At 46.0% G+C, this 21,197-nt stretch overlaps 1 protein-coding gene across 2 annotated transcripts in view; it reads left to right on the forward strand.

Annotated features, from left to right (window-relative positions):
• The window catches only part of phactr2 (phosphatase and actin regulator 2), a 97,877-nt gene that overhangs the window by 25,347 nt on the left and 51,333 nt on the right, over positions 1-21,197 (forward strand). For both annotated transcript variants that reach the window (XM_084321458.1, XM_084321459.1), the window contains exons 2-3: positions 6,069-6,252; positions 12,377-12,453. In XM_084321458.1, coding sequence (XP_084177584.1) covers positions 6,069-6,252; positions 12,377-12,453 — 261 coding nt within the window. The remainder of the gene's footprint in view (positions 1-6,068; positions 6,253-12,376; positions 12,454-21,197) is intronic.

Raw genomic sequence — 21,197 nt, forward strand, 5'->3', positions numbered from 1 at the left:
GTCCGCGATCGCAGCGATATGAGCCGTCAACTGCAGCTGCTCCTCTGTCCTGCCAGGGTGTGGTGGAGAGGGTGGCTGTCATTGTTCATGATGGCCTGCAGCTTACTCCGTGTGCGCCTCTCCACCACAACCAGTGGGTCCACAGTCCTGCCAAGGACTGAACCAGCCTTTTTTACCAGCCTGTCCAACCGCCCTGTGTTCTTGGCTGACATGTTGCCTCCCCAGCAGACTGCAGCATAAAAAACAATGCTTGCCACCACTGATTGGTAGAACATGTACAGCATGTCACTGCACACATCAAACGACCTGAGCCGAAAAAACAACCTTCCTGTAGAGGACATCGGTGTTCAGAGACCAGTCCAGTTTGTTATCCAGGTGCACACCCAGGAATTTGTAGGACTCCACCATCTCAATGTCTTTCCCTCCTATGTTGACTGGATAAATCTCCTTGGTCTTGGAGGTGTTCAGAAGGAGGCCATTTTCCTCACTCCAGGCACCGAGGGCTCCCGCCAGGTCCCTGTATTCCCTCTCCTGCCCACTCCTCACACACGCCGCAATAGCTATAATAGTGTCATCAGAGTACTTCTGGATGTGGCAGGACTCACTGTCGTAGCTAAAGTCTGATGTGTTAAGAGTGAACAGGAAAGGAGCCAAGACGGTCCCCTGCGCGGCGGCCCCGGTGCTGCTCACCACTGTCCCAGAGACGCATTTACCCAGCCTGACGAACTGTGGCCGTCCTGTCAGGTAGTCCGTGATCCAGGAAGTGAAGGCGGTATCCACCCCCATCTTTCTGAGCTTGTCTTCAAGTATGGGAGGTTGAATGGTGTTAAAAGCGCTCGAAAAGTCAAAGAACATTATCCTCACATAGCCACCCCGGCTCATCCAGGTGAGAGTAAGCGCGGTGGAGCATGTAGGATAGCGTCATCCACACACCCACATGTTCCTGGTACCCGAACTGTAGGGGGTCAAGTGCATGGACAGTCTGTGGTCTCGATAGACGGAGAAGCAGCTGCTCCAGGGTCTTCATGATGTGAGATGTAAGGGCCACCGGTCTGTAGTCGTTTAGCACGGCCGGGCGCCCAGCTTTGGGTACCGGCACCAGACAGGATGTTTTCCACAGAACCGGGACCCTACCCGTTTGCAGGCTCAGACTCATGATACAGTTGGTGAATATGCTTTTTATGGCGCACCGGTAAAAGTGAATCAGAATCTGAGGGGACAGGTGGGCTTTCCTCAGTCTCCTCAGGAAGAAGAGGCACACTTCATGATGATGGGGGTGAGTGCAACAGGGCAGAAGTCATTGAGGCTCATGGCAGAGTGTTTCGGCACTGGCACGATGAAGGTGGTTTAAAAAAATAAAAACTGTGTGTGTGTGGAAAGGCCTGTCTAAACTCAATAGAGGATAGCTAAACATAGGCCTACTGTCTGACACATACAGTACAGACACTCACAGATCTATACTTTCACTCTCACTCAATCTCTCTCTCTCTCACACACACACACACACACACACACACACACACACACACACACACACACACACACACACACACACACACACACACACACACACACACACACACACACACACACACACACACACACACACACACACACACACACACACACACACACACAGTTGCAGTATGCCTATATGATTCAGTGTCGCAGGGAAAACATTGTGCACAGCAGCCATAACTCCTCCCTGTTCCTTAGACTGAGGATGAATGAATGAATGAATGAATGAATGAATGAATGAATGAATGAATGAATGAATGAATGAATGAATGAATGAAAACTTTATTTAACAGATTGCAGAATGGGTACAATACAGTACGGCTCAATACATACAATTGTTAAGGGGATGCAGACCTGAGAAAGACGTTTGTCTTGTTTCCATCAGGGTCCCCCATTTTCAATTCATATAGACATATATGACATACATGACATACAGATAGTCAGTACTGCTACATCTATACATTTATGACATACCAGATTTGCAAATACAGTACTGTTTGTGATACAGAAGGAGTCAAGAAAAGGGAGTATATACATTTGACGTAGAAACTGTACATTGGAGGTTGGGTGGGGGGGGTTGGGTACATTGGGATATTGACAACCATACTGGGTAATTTACATTGGAGGTGGTTGGGGGGGGGGGGGGGGGGCGGGGGGCACACTGTATAAACAAGTAACACTGTACATTGAGGGGGGGGGGGAGGAGACACTGTACAAACAAACACAATTGTACATTGAACTATTGACAAAACCATACTAGGTAAATGACTGTACATTGGAGGGGGTTGGAATGATTGGGTTAGGATATTTACAGGGGCCAGTGTTGAATTGCAGTCTCCCGTAGGTGTCCCTTGAGAGAGGTTTTGAAAGTGGGTAGTGATCCACATTCCTTTACAGCTTTGGGTAGGGCGTTCCACATTGATGTGGCATAATTGCGAAACGTGTTTAGTCCCTTATTTGAGCCGAATCTGGGTTTGACATGATTTGTGGAGCTCCCTCTGGTGTTGTGATCGTGGTATTCACTGACCTTTGGGAAGTATTTTGACATGTACATGGGTACCTTGGTCGTGTAGTGTATCTTGTAGACCAGGCCCATTGCAAGTTGTTGTACTCTGTCGTCTACTCTAAGCCATCCTAGGTTGTCGAAGTGGGCAGGGGTGAGGTGGGTTCTAGGAGTAAGGTCAAGCAGTAGTCTGACCAGTTTGTTTTGAGATGTTTGTAATTTTGTTTTTAGCGCCTTTGAGGTGCTTTGGTACCATGAGGTGCAAGCATAGTCGTAGTACCCCTGAATGAGTGCTCCTGCCAGAGTCTTCAGGGTGTTCTTGTTTACCAGAGAGGAGATCCGGTACAAGAATCGAGTTCGTTGGTTGACTTTTTTTATTACATTGGATGCCATTTTGTCACAGGAGAGATTAGCCTCTAGGATGGACCCCAGGTAGGTAATTTCATCTTTCCTTGTGACAATATTGTCACCCACTGTAACTGAGAAGCCGTCGGTCTTGCTGAGTTTGTTATTTGAACCGAAGAGAATGGACTCTGTTTTGCCCATGTGTAATGATAGTTTGTTATCAGCGAGCCATATGCAGATTCTGCCTAGTTCCGAGCTGAGGGTTTTTTCAACCTGTAACTTGTTCTTGTCAGAGACCAGCAGGGCTGAGTCGTCCGCAAACAGGAACAAGTTGCAGTCACAAGCTGACGACATGTCATTTGCATAAATTAGGAACAGTAGCGGTCCTAGTATGCTTCCTTGTGGAACACCACAGCTCACTGTGAGGGGGGGGGATAGGGTACCGTTTACCTCCACCATCTGTTCCCTCCCCTCAAGGTAGGATTGCATCCAGCTCACTGATAGACTATCAAAACCAATTGCTTTTAGCTTGTCAATCAGAATGGAGTGATTGACCGTGTCAAAGGCCTTTTGTAGGTCCAGCATGACCATGCCGCAGTATTTGCCTGCGTCCACCTCTTGTTTGATGTGGTCATTCAAATAGAGAAGGCATGTGTCAGTGGAGTGGGATGTTCTGAAGCCAGATTGGAATTCGTAGATTAGATTTTTTTCCGCTAGGTACTTTTCGACCTGTTCGTAGACTATTTTTTCCATGACTTTCGAGATGGAGGTGAGAATAAATAGAAACAGGGCGGTAGTTGCCTGGGTCTAATTTGCTGCCCTTTTTGTGCAGAGGGGTCACCCTCGCAATTTTGAAGTCCTTGGGGACGTGTCCCTGTTTTATGGAGAGGTTTATTATGTGTGTGATGATTGGTGTGATGGCGGCTGCTGAGTCTCTGAGGAATTTGGAGGGGATGTTGTCATGGCCAGTGGCCTTGTTAGGTTGGAGGGCGCTCAGTTTATTGAGTACCTCATCTGTTGTTACCATTTCCAGCTTGAAGTCGTCCTTGCGGACCCCTAGGTTTTTGTAGAAAGCTACTATGTGTTCTACCCCATAAAGCCCTGAGTGGGAGGGTAGTTTGTTTACCAGTGTTGTGGCTATGTTTGTGAAGAAAATGTTTAAGTAATTGGCTACATCCAGCTTGTCTGTGATGAGCGTGTTGTCAGTTTTTATGTTTATGTTTGAGAATCTGGTTTTAAGTTTTTTACTGCATCCTAGTTGATTATTGAGTAATTTCCAAAGTTCACGTGGTTTGTTTTTGTTTTCCTCAGTTTTGTCATTGATGAAATTCTTTTTTGCAGTTTTGATCATGGAGTTTACGTCGTTTCTTAGTCTGTTTCTTTCTAGTTTGAGTTCAGTCACGTGGGCTTGGAGTTCACTGCTCGTGCTTTTAGTAAGCTTTGACTGACTTTTACGAAACTCAGAGCATTTTTTGTCTCTGGTTTTCATAGCGGCCAGTATTTCGGAGTGCATCCACGGCTCAGCGCGATTTTTTACCCTGGTGGTTCTTAGGGGGGCCATGTCGTTTAGTATTGCTGAGAATTTGGTTTTGAAACCAAGCCATGTTTCGTCAACCAGTGTACCATTGAGTTCATCTGACCAGTCCAGACTCTCCAGTTCAAGGTTGAAGGCCTCGCTAGAGTAGGTTTTGAGGTCTCTAGATGTGACTGTTTTGTGGCAGCCAGCCTTTTGTTTTAGTTTTTTTCGGGTACAGAATATCATATAATGATCACTTAACCCACATGCTATAACCCCTTTATTTGAGATCTTGGACTTGTCGGAGGTCAGAATGAGGTCAATGGTAGTCTGAGTTGATTCACATACACGTGTGGGTTGGGTGATTAGCTGGCTGAGGCCATGCAGATCACAAAACCTACTGAAGGCCTTGAAGACGGGTGCATCTTTTCGTTGCATATCCGTGTTCCAGTCTCCAATAAGAATTTTGTCTACATCCTCAACTCCAGCTAAACACCCATCCATTGTATCATAAAAGCCACTATGATCTGGCGGCCTGTAGACTGTGCCAACCAGTAGGGATTTCGCCCTTTCGAATAGGATTCCACCCATACAGTTTCAATTGATTTATGATTCAGGTCATTTCTGTTGATGAATTTGGTGTCCTTGTGTATGTACATACAGACACCACCTCCATGTTTGTTCCTATCATCCTCTCTCTCTCTCTCTCTCTCTCTCTCTCTTGCACGCACGCACACACGCACGCACACACACACACACACACACACACACACACACACACACACACACACACACACACACACAGACACACACACACACAGTTCTCATGCTTACACAACAGACAGGCACACACACACACAGACACACACACCATTTCCTCTATCCGTGCTCTCTTTTCAGTATTCTGAAGTCTTCCCAGAACTTCTAACTTTCCAACAGGAAGAGGAGGAGTTAGGGATTTAGCCAACAGACACACACACACACACACACACGCACACGCACACACACACACACACACACACACACACACACACACACACACACACACACACACACACACACACGCGCACACACGCACACACACACAAATCATATTCCTGCTTTGCTATGGAGATTCAGCAAGTTTCCATTTGACATAGTTAAACAGAGACTATAGTGTTTGTCAGTGTGTTGACCAGTAAAACTCTGATACCACACCTACCTGACGTTAATGCCCAGCTTGTAAACCAGCAGGCTAGAGCAGTGCTGAAGACTCATAGTGGCTTAAGTACGGTACATTCTTATCAGTATGTTGCTTTTAAATACCGTCACAATACTATGAATATTGTGTGTTCTGCATGTGTGACACGTGATTTGTAGTTGATTTTGTGTGTATGTGTGTGTGTGTGTATGTGTGTGTGTATGTGTATGTGTGTGTGCGTGCGTGCGTGCAAATGGTTCAGTATCTGCTGTCATTGGCAGCTACACAGTATGTGGAGGAGACATTGCTTTCTGTTCTCTGGAAAACGGATGCCGTATGTTATCGTTCTGTCTGCCTGATTATGTCATGTTTCAACCTGGTTGTCAATTGAGCAGATATGTAACTGAAAGGTCTTTTTTGTAAACAATGTTTACATTCCCATACCTTTTTCCATGTTGAGATAAATAAAGGATTGAAACGCGTGTGTTTTGTGTGTCACCACCTAGTTGACGGGCTGGAGAAGTCGACATCGCCGGCGAACTGTGACGTGGTGGTGGGCAGCGCCACGCCTGGCCAGAACGTCCCGGGACCCCGCCAGCCGCGGGGCAAGCTGTCCTCTCTGGGAAAACTGTTCAAGCCCTGGAAGTGGAGGAGGAAGAAGACCAGCGACAAGTTCCAGGACCTCTCCAAAGGGTGTGTGTGTGTGTGTGCGTGCGCGCGTGCGCGCGCGCGTGTGTGTGCGTGTACGCGCATGTCATGGCCGATATGGGAAAAAAAAAATCACGATAATCAGAAGGCTATATTGAAATTACTTTTTCGATATTGATATATCGATGTATGTTATACAATTGATCAAATAGATATATAGATTGCTGTATTCATTTGTACTGAGCGGCATTTATATAGTGTTGATATTTAACTGTACTCATATTTTATAAATTATAAATGAGAGAGAGAGAGAGAGAGAGAGAGAGAGAGAGAGAGAGAGAGAGAGAGAGAGAGAGAGAGAGAGAGAGAGAGAGATGTACTGTATGTGATTACAGCCATGCCTCGAGGCCAGACATATTATACACGTGGACCAGTAAGTAGTTCAATCAAATCTCTGAAGAAGCTCCAGAGTTCATCCTCTCTGGGTGCTGGGGTATCCCTTCCTACTATTCACTTCCTGTGTACAAAGTCAGCATGCTGTGCCCAGGAGCTCTCTTGCATGTGACATGACACAATTTTCACAATTCTGGCCAACAAAAAATGATCGTTGCACGTTGCAGTAAACCTTGTTGCCTCTCTCTCCAACGTAATGATTTCACTCATGGCTCATAAAGTTGTTGTAAAGGAGGCCTACTTGTAAGGCTGAGACCACTTATCGATGTATCGATAATTATCAATAACTACGTGAAATCGATAAGTGCAAGTTATCTCTTTTTGCAAGTTTCAAAAAAAGATTTCTTAAAAAATACAAATAAATATTATTTAACTCTTTCTCTGCCACGCTGGGAACGGGATATGGCTATGTGCTGCCACGCATTAAACCAATGGGGTCGGTCACCTTGTTTGCAGGGCTATAACTATATTCTATATTCTAGCTATGGATGCAATACTATGGCCCATTGAAAAAGAAATAATTTTTCCATCCATACATTCCCGTTTTATACCGTGGTGAATATAAGTATGGTTTTAGAGCGGTTTAGGGTAATTCCTGGGAGGCTAGTAATAGCCTGATACGTGTATTACATTAAATCCATTGGCATTTCGTCCCTACACACGCTACACTTAAAAATTCAAATGCATATGATCGGTATTATGTTCCATCATGAATGCATGAAAGGGGGGGGGGGGGGTCGTTTCTGATTAATTGATTGTCAATAACGGCATTCGTTAGTACAACCCCATACGCTATGAAAACAAGGCACAATCAAGCTGAAATTGACGTTAAATTGCTCTTACCTGTGGCCGGTGGGATTCCAAAAAGAATATTCCAATTATTTGATTGCCATCTGGTAGATCGTATGTCCATTTGGGGCACGACATAACCCACCACAGCATAATGAATCGGAAAACTATTCAATACACAGAGTCTCAAAGGAAGTGCAACATCGGCCGCATACCACCAGGTATTGGACTTTTGCGATCTCAGACTCATTCCCTATGGTAACACAGGCTCCCTGGATGGATAACGATTGGAAATAGAGAATAAAAGAAATAACGATCAAATAACATATATATATATACGTGGTTGGCGTTCAACGATTGGCGGACGTATAAAATCGTTGTTGGCAGGGAATGAGTTAACGTTAGTTTGCATGTGTGTGTGTGTCGTGGGCCAACTACAGCATCGCAAAAACTACAGTGAGTGCATGTGACACACACACACACAAACGTTAAATAATATATATTTTTCTTTTTTAAGAAAAAGTGTCCTTTCCTTACCAGCTCAACCACGGTCTGGTATGGAAACTGCACTGCTAAGGAGAGGAAGGCACTCCAGCGAGTGATTAAAACTGCTCAGTACATCTCTGGAGCAGCCTTCCCCTCACTACAGGACATTTACTCTACCAGGGCCACCAGCAGAGCACATAACATAATTAAGGACAGCACACACCCCCAACACAAACTCTTCAACCTCCTGCCATCAGGCAGGCGATATAGGAGTCTGAAAGCCAGAACTACGAGACTGACAAACAGTTTCTACCCACAGGCCATCAGGCTCTTGAATGCCTAGCCCCCCCCCCCCCACCTTATTTTCTAGCACTCACTTGTATTTAAATATGTTTAAGTTAAGTATTGTGTGATTTTGTGTGAAGGGCGGACTAGCAAAGTAAGATTTTCATTGTATGGCAAACTGTCTGTTTAACTGTGCATATGACAATAAACAATCTTGAATCTTGAATCTTGAAGGTATTTTAAAACGTTTTTTTAATTTTTTTTGCACATAATAATAATAATAATAATAATAATAATAATAATAATAATAATAATAATAATAATAATAATAATAATAATAATAATAATAATAATAATAATAATAATAATAATAATAATAATAATAATAATAATAATAATTAATAATAATTAAAAAATAATCTATATTTCCAAATGGCATATCGTCTCAGCCTTACATACTTAAGGTAAAAGTTCATTTATTGCGCATATAAGCATTAATGAAATGCCTCTTGTCTCGTCACTCACATTAAGTGATTGGAAACAAATGTTTTATAAAGAAGGCTTTGGTGCGTGCATGTGTGCGCCGGTGAGTTTGTATGTGCAAACATGTGTCTATATGTGTGTCACATCCTGGGTCATATTCTTTTATTGTTTTATTGTTTTTGTTCACAAAGATTCATTCGGATTCAAGATGAACTATGTCCAGTCCAAGTTGTAGAGTTGACAAAAGAACAGCAAGGTTGAATTTCATTAGGTAATGGTCCTCAACTAGAAAGAAATTCCTAGTCAACTAATAGTCAAGGACTTTAGTTGACAAATTGTTGATTTAATAGACAAATCTGTAAAACTTGAGTTTCCCACATACTGTACAGTAAAGCACCTCTCATACTTACCAGACCGATCTCATTTCAAATTTTTTAATAAAGTACTTATGGACCACAGGAAAAAACGTACATAATTGTACATTATGTTATAGCCATAAGTAATATATTGACATATTTATGAAAATGTACAATGTGTACATATTAAATAAGTACATTATATTACATATTCAAAAGTCTTTAACTTTTAACGTTTTCATAAAACTTTTGGGTTCCTCTGCTGGGGAACAAACCCAGGATGCTCACATGGGAGGCAAGTGCCGTGACCTCAAGACTAACGAGACACACCTTTCTGACCAAGATACACAAACCCTAACCCTAACCTTAACCACACTTAACCATAACCCTAACCTTAACTAGGGTTGGGCACCGAGAACCGGTTCTAATAGGAACTGGTTCCTAACTTCCGGTTCTGGAACCGGAAGTAACATATTTGCATTTCGATTCTTATATATATATTTTTTTACTTTGTTAATTAATACCCTAGTTACAGTACAGCAACCAAATGAAACTGTATCAAGTCAACTGACAATGTGAATAGTATGAAACAAATTTAAGATTTTTCAAAAGAAAATTATAAATCTCCTGCGAAATAAGCTGTGACCTGTTTTGACCTGCACCTCAAAGAAGGAAGCGAGAATCGTTTAGAACAGGAATCGAAATGGAGAATCGGAATCGGAACCGGAATCGTTCAAATCCAAACGATGCCCAACCCTAACCTTAACCCTAACTTTCTATCTTAATCATAGTATTTCTAGGTATGTATCAGGGTGGGTGGTTTAGTCTAGTGGTGAGAGCAGTCACCTACAACCACAATCACTGTTTCGATTCCCGGTTGCGCTGTTTTAGACTTTCGCCGATACAAAATGTAAATATATTACTTATATAAGACATAAATATTACTTATGGCTATAACATAACGTACATTATGCACTTTTCCCCCCTGTGGTTGATTAGTACTTTATTCACGTTTTCTGATGAGACCGTGTTGTACCAGAGATGTGCTTATCATCTTTCAGGAAATAACAGTTTTACAGACAAAATAACTGTGCAGTTGCCTTGCCGATTATACATAAAGCTAGGACTATATTATCAACATAGTTAAACATTTAACAATTCATAGATGTTTAGGCAGCAGACAGCTGTTTATATGAACTAAAAAGCCTTAAGAAAAGATCCGCTCCAACAGTGCCGAGGCAGAGAGAGGGCTGCCAGCTCGCAATACATCGCTCTTCCTGCACAAACAAAGATTTGATTAGCAGGGTGTCAGATAGTGATGTACAGTAGGTTGCTCTGCCATCCGCATGGCTTTCAGAATCAATAGGTCCTCTCTAGAATTACATTATGAATGATATGACCCATATAATTCCAGGGTCCACGGTGAGACGAGTGTTCTCGCTCTTTTTTTTTTTTAACTGTCGTGTGTGTTTTCTGGCTCGCTCAGCTCGACAGCAAGTCACTGTCATCATGCTCTGCTGTGTAGCAGATGGTTTAAGCTAGTGAAAGGCATTAAAGGGTACATTCAAAATATGGGACCTCTAGCCCTATTTCCTACTTACCAATGATGCCGAAGGGTAGAGTCCTTCCTCAGCACAATCCATGGTGGTCTTCATTGTGTAAATAGAAGCTCTGGCTAGTTAGCCTCAAAACTAGGGATGCTCGATATTGGCTTTTTTACCGATACCGATATACCGATATTGTCCAACTCTTAATTTCCGATACCGATATCAACCGATACCAATATATGCAGGGTCCCCCCCCCCCCCCCCCCCAAAAATGGAATAATTTCAGGTAATATCTCTTGTTGTGGAATTAACACAACATTATGCATACTTTTGACAATAAATAAAATCAGAATTTGTTCTTACTTGCTTGCCTGGGTAAATAAAGGTTATAGAAATGTAAAAAGAAAATCTTTTTTTGAAAACCGATACCGATATTTTCCGATATCACATTTGAATGCCGATATCGGCCAATAATATCGGTAGGCCGATAATATCGGACATCCCTACTCAAAACCAATGCAAACTCAATGGGGGCCACGCCCACGTGCATCATGTACAAGCCCTGAAATAAATGCTGAAACCTTCAGGTGCACCGTTTAGACTTAAAGGATAACTCCACTATTTTGGGAAATTAGCTTATTTAACATCTTCCCTGGAGTTAGACAAGAAGATGCATACCTTTTTTGTCTCTGTGCGTGCATTTTAGCTTTGGGAATAGATGCTCCGTTAGCATAGCTTAGCTTCATCACTGGAAGTGAGGCAGGACAGTAGCCTTACAGTGCCTTACAGTGTATTGCAAGGTCCTAATAAACTAACCTACACTGTAACACGCAACACTTTGATGAACATTGTTACTCAGCTGATAGAGTTATACCCTTCTTGCTGTCTTGTCGCACAGAACTTGTAAGTCGCTTTGGATAAAAGCGTCAGCTAAATGACTAAATGTAAATGTAAATGTAAATGTCTGACATTGACCAAACTTGATATGCATGACCTTGGTGGGCTCTAGGTCAACTCCTGAAAAGGGGGTCAATGTCAGACTTTGCAATCAAAAGTTAGGGGGCTAATAACCCTTGCCATAATTTCAGTGCGCCCCTAACTTTTGATTGCAAGGTCTGACATTGACCCCCTTTTCAGGAGTTGACCTAGAGCCCACCAAGGTCATGCATATCAAGTTTGGTCAATGTCAGACCTTGCAATACACTGTAAGGCACTGTAAGGCTACTGTCCTGCCTCACTTCCAGTGATGAAGCTAAGCTATGCTAACGGAGCATCTATTCCCAAAGCTAAAATGCACGCACAGAGACAAAAAAGGTATGCATCTTCTTGTCTAACTCCAGGGAAGATGTTAAATAAGCTAATTTCCCAAAATAGTGGAGTTATCCTTTAAGGTTTTTAGACATTCTCCTTTTCCGAAAGGATTTCATAATGTAAAATCACATGTTAGATTATGTAATCTGTTGATCATTATTGGACCGCATGGTAATAAAATGTGTGATAGTAGTAATTTCTTAATGACATTCTCAAATATTTCAGAAATCATTTTGTGGGAAATCGAACGTAATATTAGCGTTTTTAGTGGTCATCATTTAGACGTCCACATTGTGTAAGATTTACAAAAGTATACAACCACAATAAGACAACAATACGATAACTGACGATAAACTGTGAATATGGATATATTGCCCAGCTCATTGCACATGAAGAACACGAGGGGCAGTAATGGCTGTACAGTATGTAGTATCGTCTGACTTGTGGTCATGTGTCAGTCCTAGAGAGGAAGATCTCTACTCGGCAGACGAGGGAGGAGCTTATCAGAAGAGGAGTACTCATCCCTGACCAAGGTCTGACTTGTCTTTCATTCACTCACTCACTGACACAAATTCCCCGACTCAATCATCTTCCTAGTTGCTCACTCACTTAATGCAGTGATGAGCTCTATTCTCTCTCTTTGACCTAATCATCATCCATCTGAACACAAAGCCCCCCTCTCCCCTATCCACTCATCACTAACACATGTGTCCCCCTTTCCTCCCTTTTATGATTCAAGTTAAAGTTTTCAAGGTTTGTTTTATTTGTCACGTAAAAAGTATATGCACATTACAGTGAAATGCTTGGTTCTGTATATGAGCCCCCTGAGAATGTGCGTCATACAGTAAAGAAAAATAGTAAAAAGAATAATGTCCAACACTATACAACAAAACATACAATATACAAAATAATATTTGCAAAATGCAAAGATTTGGTATGGATATAGTGCAAATATGTGTGTAATAAATAGATCAAATATGGTGTAGTGTTAAAAGTGTTTAAAGTGTCTAAGGTGAGTGTTTGTTTAAAGTGAGTGTGTGCATGTGGATGTGTGTGCAATGCATGTAGATGGATGGGCTAGTGTTGCATCAAGGCCACCTAATCATCCCTCCCCCCCTTAATTGGCTGATATCAATCCCTGCCTCCTGAGCCATTCAGCATTGTGTGTGATGTGTGCCTGGTGCCAGTGTATGGCAGCCATTGAGCCTGCGTAGCCCAAGGTCGGGTGCTACCAGTGGTAGTGAAGGAGGCAATTTTCACCCTACATTGTGGGGAGCTCTTTGAGTGTCTAGAAAAGCGCTATATAAATGTAATGATCATTCATTCATGATTCACACATTTATTCTTTCATTCGTTTTTTTCATTCATTCATTTTATTTTGTTTCGTACATGGGGGTACAGTTCATCTTTGCACAATATCACCAACATCTTTTTTTTTTTTTTTTTTTTTTTACATGATACACCCATGGCCGAAAGGGAGCAGGATGAAGAAAACGTATGTTTCCTGCCACCTTCCAAACTTCATATTTATTTTAACATAATGGTCAGCTCAAGTGCACCTTACAGCTTCATACCATATACCGGTAATAATAATAATAATAATAATAATAATAATAATAATAATAATAATAATAATAATAATAATAATAATAATAATAATAATATAATAATAATCATTACCATAATTATAATAACAATAATAATAATGATAATATGACCATGAATAATAATAACAATAATAACGGTAATAATTAGGGATGTTCGATATTGGCTTTTTAACTGATATCCGATATACCTATATTGTCCAATTTCCGATACCGATATCAACTGATACTGATATATGCGGGGTCCCCCCCCCCTCAAAACTGAATAATTTCAGGTTGTAACTGAGGGGTACAATTCCCTGACTGTATTACTAGATATGATACTTACTACCACTACCTTTGTACTTAATATTCGGCCACCCAGTACTCGGCATAAATATATTATCATGAACACTCTCACGTAGATGAAACGGATCCAACACAAATGTACGAATTAGAAACAGGTCTTTATTTCCTACACAGCGATGGTGTGTAGAATAAGCACTTAATCACTTAATTACATTTATGAATTGAAATAGTATGCACTTTTATGGCAAGGAGTATTCGTCGGTATATCAATAGATAATGTCCAATCTCTGAAGGCGCAGGTGGTAAATATACGACCTGGAATAGTTAAGGAATAACAGCAATGATACTTTAATGATTATAGGCTGGATACACTAGAGGGGGTTAATCCGGTCGCTTGTAAGCCGACAGGAGTAGGAGGGGGGGGGGGTAGAATCCAGCTGCCTCGTCCGGCCAAGGGTATCCCAGGAGAACCCACTGTAGTGCCGTTCAATGCGCCGGCGATCCTTGGACCACAGATGAAAGCAGGTGGACTCTTTGTGGGCCGGCTCTCTCCGGTCCACGGGGGGAGAGATGTGGAGAGACCTCGTCTTGCAGAGCGTCTCCTCACCTTGCGTCCTCTCCAGGGGGGGGGGTTCCAACACACGGTAGTGTCGGGGGTCTTTATCCATAGAATAATCAAAGTATCCAAAGCATAATCCGTGCCTGGGAAGGCGGGCTGTCGTCGGTAGAATAATCCGGTATACAGGTCCACTCGCTCGTCGGCTCTGGGGCTCCTCGGGTGCAGCTTCACATAGGGTCAACCACCCTGGGTAAGCAGCCAGTTCTCTGCCCGAAACGATGGGGTACTGACTACGGTAGTATTCTCACCGCACGAAGCACTATATATTAACAGACTATTATTAGCTTAATAGACTACGTCCAACTCGACGATATAGTGCCAAATATGACTATTCAAATATTAATATACACGATGTCTCAATACCGATGGTAGGCCGAACTTGGCCTTACTCCCACACGTGGCATCGCGGGGAGGCTTTACGTCTGTGACTCTATTGGAGGGTAAGAAACTGGACTGAAAAGAAAGTCCTACTTTAGTAGCGCAGTATATATACGCACTATGAACAAATAGTCCCATTAGTGGTGCGGTAGCCAAATTCCTACGCGGAACTAGGACTTGTTCGTACATGTCGAGCGGTACGTTTGAACTGGGTCTGAGGGGTATGGCAGCCTGGCACCAAGGTCTCGACCAATAGTAGAATGGAGACTATTATGGGATGTTCAGTAGGCTAGAATGGATATTCAATGCATATTGTACAAGGAATATACAAGGGATATCAGGGAATATTAGAGAATATACAAATACAATTAAATATATATATATAAATAAATATATATATTCGGTTTAATCTGGCCCTTCACAACAGCCACCCCCTGAATAGGTCCCAGACCTAATCAGTTAAACGGAGACAGATTAATCGCGTTGTCTATTTACACATAAGGGTTTGCTGTAGGGGTCAGTCAACTTCACAAAGTCATAGGGTTGTAGGGTCATGGTCATCATCGATTGTGTCTGGGAGTCGAGGCAGTTCTATGAGCCTTGCCACGGGACGGGTGTAAGTGCGACCCTGGACGAGCACTTCAGCTGCTCGGACCTTGCCGTCGGCACCGGTGATCACTTTGCTTACGCGGCCGGCCGGCCACATAGCTCTGGGCAGTGATTGATCAATAATCATGACGACTGTTCCTTCTGTCAAATTGTCTCTCTCCTTTACCCACTTCTGGCGGGTCTGTAGAGACGGCAGGTAGTGCAGTAGGAAACTGTTCCAAAACTTGTCGGCTAATACTTGGCTGTACCTCCACATTCGTCGGCCGTTCGCTTCTTCAGGCCGGTACATTGTCTGGGGTAATGTGGGATCTAGCCGCCCCATCAGGAGTGTGTTGGGGGTAACTGGGTCGATATCCGCCACATCACTGGAGACATATCCGAGGGGCTTCGAGTTAAGTACTCCCTCAATCTCCGTGAGGACTGTCATTAGGACTTCTTCCGCCACAGTCTGGGCCCCAAGTACTGCGTACAGGGCTGTCTTTATGGAGCGCACTTCTCGTTCCCAAGTGCCACCGAAGTGGGGTGCGTTTGGGGGGTTGAATTGGAAATCAACCTGTGCTGGAGCGAGGTGGGTCTTAAGTTCTGGGCCCATAGCTTGGAAGCTCTCTCTCAGCTCTCTTTCGCCGCCTTTGAAGTTTGTCCCATGATCGGACAATAGGGTAGACGGTCTTCCTTTCCGTGATGTGAATCTACGGAAGGCCATAAGGAATGAGTCTGTGCTCATGGTCGGGAGAAGCTCGATGTGTATCGCTCTGGTGGTCATGCATTTGAATACAATACCCCACCGCTTCTCGGTTCCTCTTCCTTTCTTTATGTGCAGCGGGCCAAAGCAGTCCATACCCGTTGAGTGGAATGGCTTGTCACCGATTCGGAGGCGACATGGAGGAAGGTCAGCCATCCTTGGTATGCTGGGCTGCGCGCGCCACTTGCGGCAGTCTAGACATGTTCGTTGGAAGCGTCGTACCGCCTCTCTTCCTTGTAGGATCCAGTAACGACGTCTGATTTCCGCGAAGACTCTTTCTGCTCCTGCGTGATGTACATCCTCATCGTATTTCTTTATAATCAGCTCTGTGACCTTGTGTCGGCTGTTCAATACGATCGGGTATTTAATGTCATCCGGTAGATTGGGGGCTCTGCGTAGGCGACCACCCACTCTGATGAGGGTGTGAGCGTCGCTCTCGGGGGCCAGGTGAATTAATCTGCTGTCGGATGGGACGGGCTTTCCTCCCTGTAGACAGGCCAATTCATCGGGGAACGAGTCTCTCTGGGCTCGCTGCAGTAGAAGCAATTCTGCTTCCTCGTAGTTAGCCGCTGACATATCAGCGGGGGACTTGCACTCCGGGTGGTACCGCAGGAATGTTCTTTGTTGTGCACTCTCTATGGACGTGCAATCGTTTATGTTAGGGTCGGTGGAGGCTACGGTGCTCAATCCACAGAACACAGACTTCTTAATTTCCACCTCCTCTGGACTTGCTTCCCTCGGGATAGGCATGGGCCACTGTCCTTCCGGGAGTCTTAGGAATGCGGGGCCGTCACTGTAGACATTGCGACGGGTGAGGTCATCCAGGGGCATCCCCCGGGTGATGACGTCAGCTGGGTTCTGTTTTGTATCAACGTAGCGCCACTCTGTTTCTCCGGTTAACTCTTCGGTTAAGTCTTGAATCTCGGTGACTCTGACTCCCACGAAGACTTTGTACTTGCATGAGTCCGATTTGATCCAGGCGAGTACCGTCGTGGAATCTGACCACAGGATTGTTCTAGACACCGGTATGGTGAGCTCACGTTGGATGAGCGTGGCTAGGTGCGCTCCGGCTAGGGCTGCGCAGAGCTCTAGACGTGGGATAGATTGTTGCTTGCGTGGGGCTATTCTCGAGCGGGCGAGGACAAATGCTGTGTAGATCTCTCCCCCCTGGTCTTGGGCCCGCAAGTAGGCTACTGATCCGTATGCAACCTCTGAGGCGTCACTGAAGACGTGTAAGTCCATTTTACATGTCTCTGGCCTCACCGTGGGTGGGAAGTAGCTTCGGCGCATATTAACGCCTGGGAGTGAGTGGAGCTCCATCTCCCACTCTCTCCAGGTGGATGCAAGGTGTGCGGGAATGGGGTCGTCCCAGCCCTGGTCCTTGTCCCACAATGCTCGTACAATCATTTTTGCCCTGGTGGTGTACGGTAGAATACATCCTAGCGGGTCATATTGTCGGGCGAGTGTTGTGTACACACTCCGTCTGGTGGTCGGCGCCGCCGCCGGCCTTCCCTGCTCCGTAGTCAGGGGCTTGTGTCTGTAGTGAAGCGAATCTGTTTTGAATCGCCACACCAATCCCAGGGTCATCTCCTGGGCTTCTCCCGGGATTGTAGCCATCCAGGTCTCGCTGCTGGCTGCCTTGTCCTCGGAGGAGAGGCTGCGCAGTACTTGCGGATCGCTGCTGGCCCACTGCCTGAGATCAAAGCCGCCTTTGATCAATGAGGCGCGGAGTTTAATCAGGAGAGCCTCGGCTTCTTCCTGGGTTGAAAGGCTTTGTAGACAGTTGTCTACGTAGAAGCTGTTCTTTACGCTGTGTCGGACTTCTTCGTCCGCTGCTGGGTCCTCTGCTACATGTTTCTGTAGTGCAAATGTCGCACAGCAGGGGCTGCACGTCGTTCCGAAGGGGAGGACTTCCCATTGGTAGATGGCTGGGTGCTCATCTCCTGGCTTCTCTCTCCATAGGAACCGTAACAGGGGCTTGTCCGCCTCTACTAATCTCACCTGCAGGAACATTCCTTTAATGTCCCCGCTGATGGCCACCTTTTCCTGGCGGAAGCGGAGTAGAACGCCGAGTAGGGAGGGGCCGAGTGTGGGACCGGGCAGTAACTCTTTATTCAGATTTTGGGATCCGATCTGGTAGCTGCAGTTAAATACTATGCGGTCTTTACCGTTGTGATGGACCTTGTGGTGGGGCACGTACCACGATTCAGTGGTCTGGTCAGCCTCTTTAATGTCCATCTTTGTGACGTGTCCCGCTGTGATGAGCTTCTCAATCTCAGCGCGGTATACACTCTCTTGGGCGGGGTTCTTGGCTAAGCGCCGCTCCGTGTTCAGCAGGTACCGTTCTATGGCGTCTGTCTTGGCGTGGAAAGTAGGCATTCCTTCTCGCCGCAGGAGTGGCGTGGCGTATCTCAACACGCCGTTGACCGGGACTCTCTTGGTCCCTGTCTCGAGGTGAATGGCGTAAATGTCATCTTTAGAGCGAATGTCTTTCTTTCCATTCTTAAAGGGCATTTGTTCCAAGCTCCATAGCCGCTCTACGTGTTGCAGGAGTGCGGTTTCTCCCTCTTGGTCTCGGGAGTGGAGACATCTAGTGGCTGTACTTCGGTTGAGAGATTTGGCGAGCGGGCCTTGGAGAGTCCATCCCAAACGGGTCTCGACTGCTGCAGGACAGCCTCGGGGTCCGGTATGAACCCGGTCTATCGGGACAATGAGGTCTGCATGGTCGGAGCCTATCAACAGGGTCGGCATAGCATTGTCTATGAGCGGGATCGGTAACTTGCGCAGATGTGCATATTTCTCCATCAGCTTGGCGACGGGGTATGTGTACCGCGACAGTCCTATTTCTTGGCTGGTGAAAGCGTCTGCAATCTGGTACCGTCGCTCAGGCTGGCCGCTTGCTGCGATAGAGAATGAGACATTCTCGCCCTTTATCGTCTTCAAATCTCGTCTTATTGTCCGAATTGTCATTTGGGTTTCAATTCCCCGCAGCCCTAGCTGGGCCGCAGCGGAGGCGAGCAGCAGGGTCTTCTCTGACCCGTCATCGAGGACGGCGTAAGTGTCCAGGACTTTATTCTGGTAGCTTAGTGTCACACGCACTACTTTTAGGAGTACTCGGGCTCCACTGCTGCTGGCGGGATCGATGTACATGACGCTCGTTTTGCGGCTGGATGGTGCAGGTGAAGGACGCCGTCTGTTACTGTCGTGAAGTATGTCCAGATGGGCTCCATCGCACTTGGTGCACCTTTTCTTTAAGCGGCATTCGGCTGCCATGTGTGAGCGCGCACAGCGAAAACAGCGCTTGTTGGACTTTATCCATTGACCTGCTTCCTCCGCGTTCAGCTTGGGGAAGGAGTCACATTGCGCTAGCCAGTGTTCTTTCTCACAGTAGGGGCACACTATCTTCCACTTCTCCGTTCTGGAGGGGGTACTGTGGCTCCTGCTGCTCGGTACTGACTCCGATTGGTGCATCACAGTCACCGATCTTCTTCCATCATTTAGTCGTCTGGTTCCTTCTCTGGAGCCAGGGGTGCTCCGTCCGAATGTATCTAGCCGTAGGCTGCTGACTTCTCTCGCCAGGAAGTCTGCTAGATCGAGGAGGTTCGGTTCGGGGCCATTCGGGTCTCTGTGGTCCCTCTGCCGCCTAAAGCGCTCCTGACGAGCGGGCGGCAGCTTCTCCAGGATCCTTTCCACATTTGAGTTGGCGTAAAGTTCATACTTCCCCTTCTCTCTTTGCGCTCCCAACATCCCTACCAGGGACTGCACTCTGATGGACAGGTCGTCCAGTGCTCGATTGTCTATTGCTGGGGGTAAGCGGTCGATGTGTCGGATCTCCTGGATCACGTAATCCCATATGCGCCCATACCTCTGGTCCAATGCTACCAGCGCTGCTGTGTATGGGGTGGTGGAAGTCGCGTAGGCGAGCGCTATATTATGTGCGCGGGGCACCTTTAAGTGCTGCAGTAGGATGGCGTATTTGTGGCGTTCATCCAATACATCCACCAACATGGTCTCCAGACACATGCGGAGTTCTGTATACTGGGCCCGGTTCTCTTGGGTGAAGTCGGGTACCATAGGCGTGCCAATGTATGACGCTGACTGTGGATACATCGGCGAGCGTTGGGGGAGAGGCCTCCTAGGCGAGTCTCCTCCCGCTCCTTGGTATGGGCTGGTACCGGCAGTGTACCATGGCCCGCTTGTCCAGGTGCTGTTCCTCGGTGCGGGTCGTGCGTCGTGCTCACCCGTGTATAGAGTCGGGGGTCTGTAGCGCAGCTCCGCGGGAGTATAGCCTGGGCTGTACCGGACCTCCTGGTCCGGTAGAGTACTGTGCTGTCTTCGGGCACGGTTCTCCTCCTCTTCCTCTTCGTCTTCAGTTAGGTCATCCAGTGCTTGTAGTCTCTGGTTTAGCCTCTCCACAGGATATGCTGCTCCTTCCCGGTTGCTAGGTCTCGCTTGGACCGGTGGGGGGAGGTGGTCTGTGGGGGGTATAGACCTCGTCTGTTGGTCAAGTTCAGGGTTGTTTACTCGGCTAGGGGATGCCGCCCTGGAGGTGTGTCTAGACGAGTTCCTGGAGCCTCTGGCGGAGGGAGAGGGTGTTGTCCGTCTGATCAGCTGTTCTATTAGTTGCGCTTGCTGTCTGTCGCGCTCTGCGTCCCGTAGAGCACCAGCAGCTGCTCGCTGGCTGTCTGCTCGGTCTCGGGCCACATTCTCTTCCATCTGAATGCGTCTTATTTCCAGGCGTATGTGCTCTTCTTCGCTCCGTTGCTGTATCTGCAATCGATCGCGTTCACCCTGGAGTCTATCGCGTTCAGTAGAGGCTTTCAGGCTGACGAGGAATGCCTGCTGTAGGGTCCTCTCTGCCTCGCTGGGAGAAGGCGGTTGTATAGGGGAGCCTTCCCTCGGGGTACTCCTTGCGGAGCCTTGGAGCTCTATCTCCACGGTGCTCTCCCCGTCTTCTTCCGTGCCGAGTTCTCTCTCGGTAGCGTTGTATTCCTCCCGGGACTCATCGGGGACTACTTCTTCAGTACTGGCGGGGTG

This window comes from Notolepis coatsorum (genome assembly GCF_963971535.1).
Source record: "Notolepis coatsorum genome assembly, chromosome: 9".
NCBI classification, from domain to species: Eukaryota; Metazoa; Chordata; class Actinopteri; order Aulopiformes; family Paralepididae; genus Notolepis; species Notolepis coatsorum.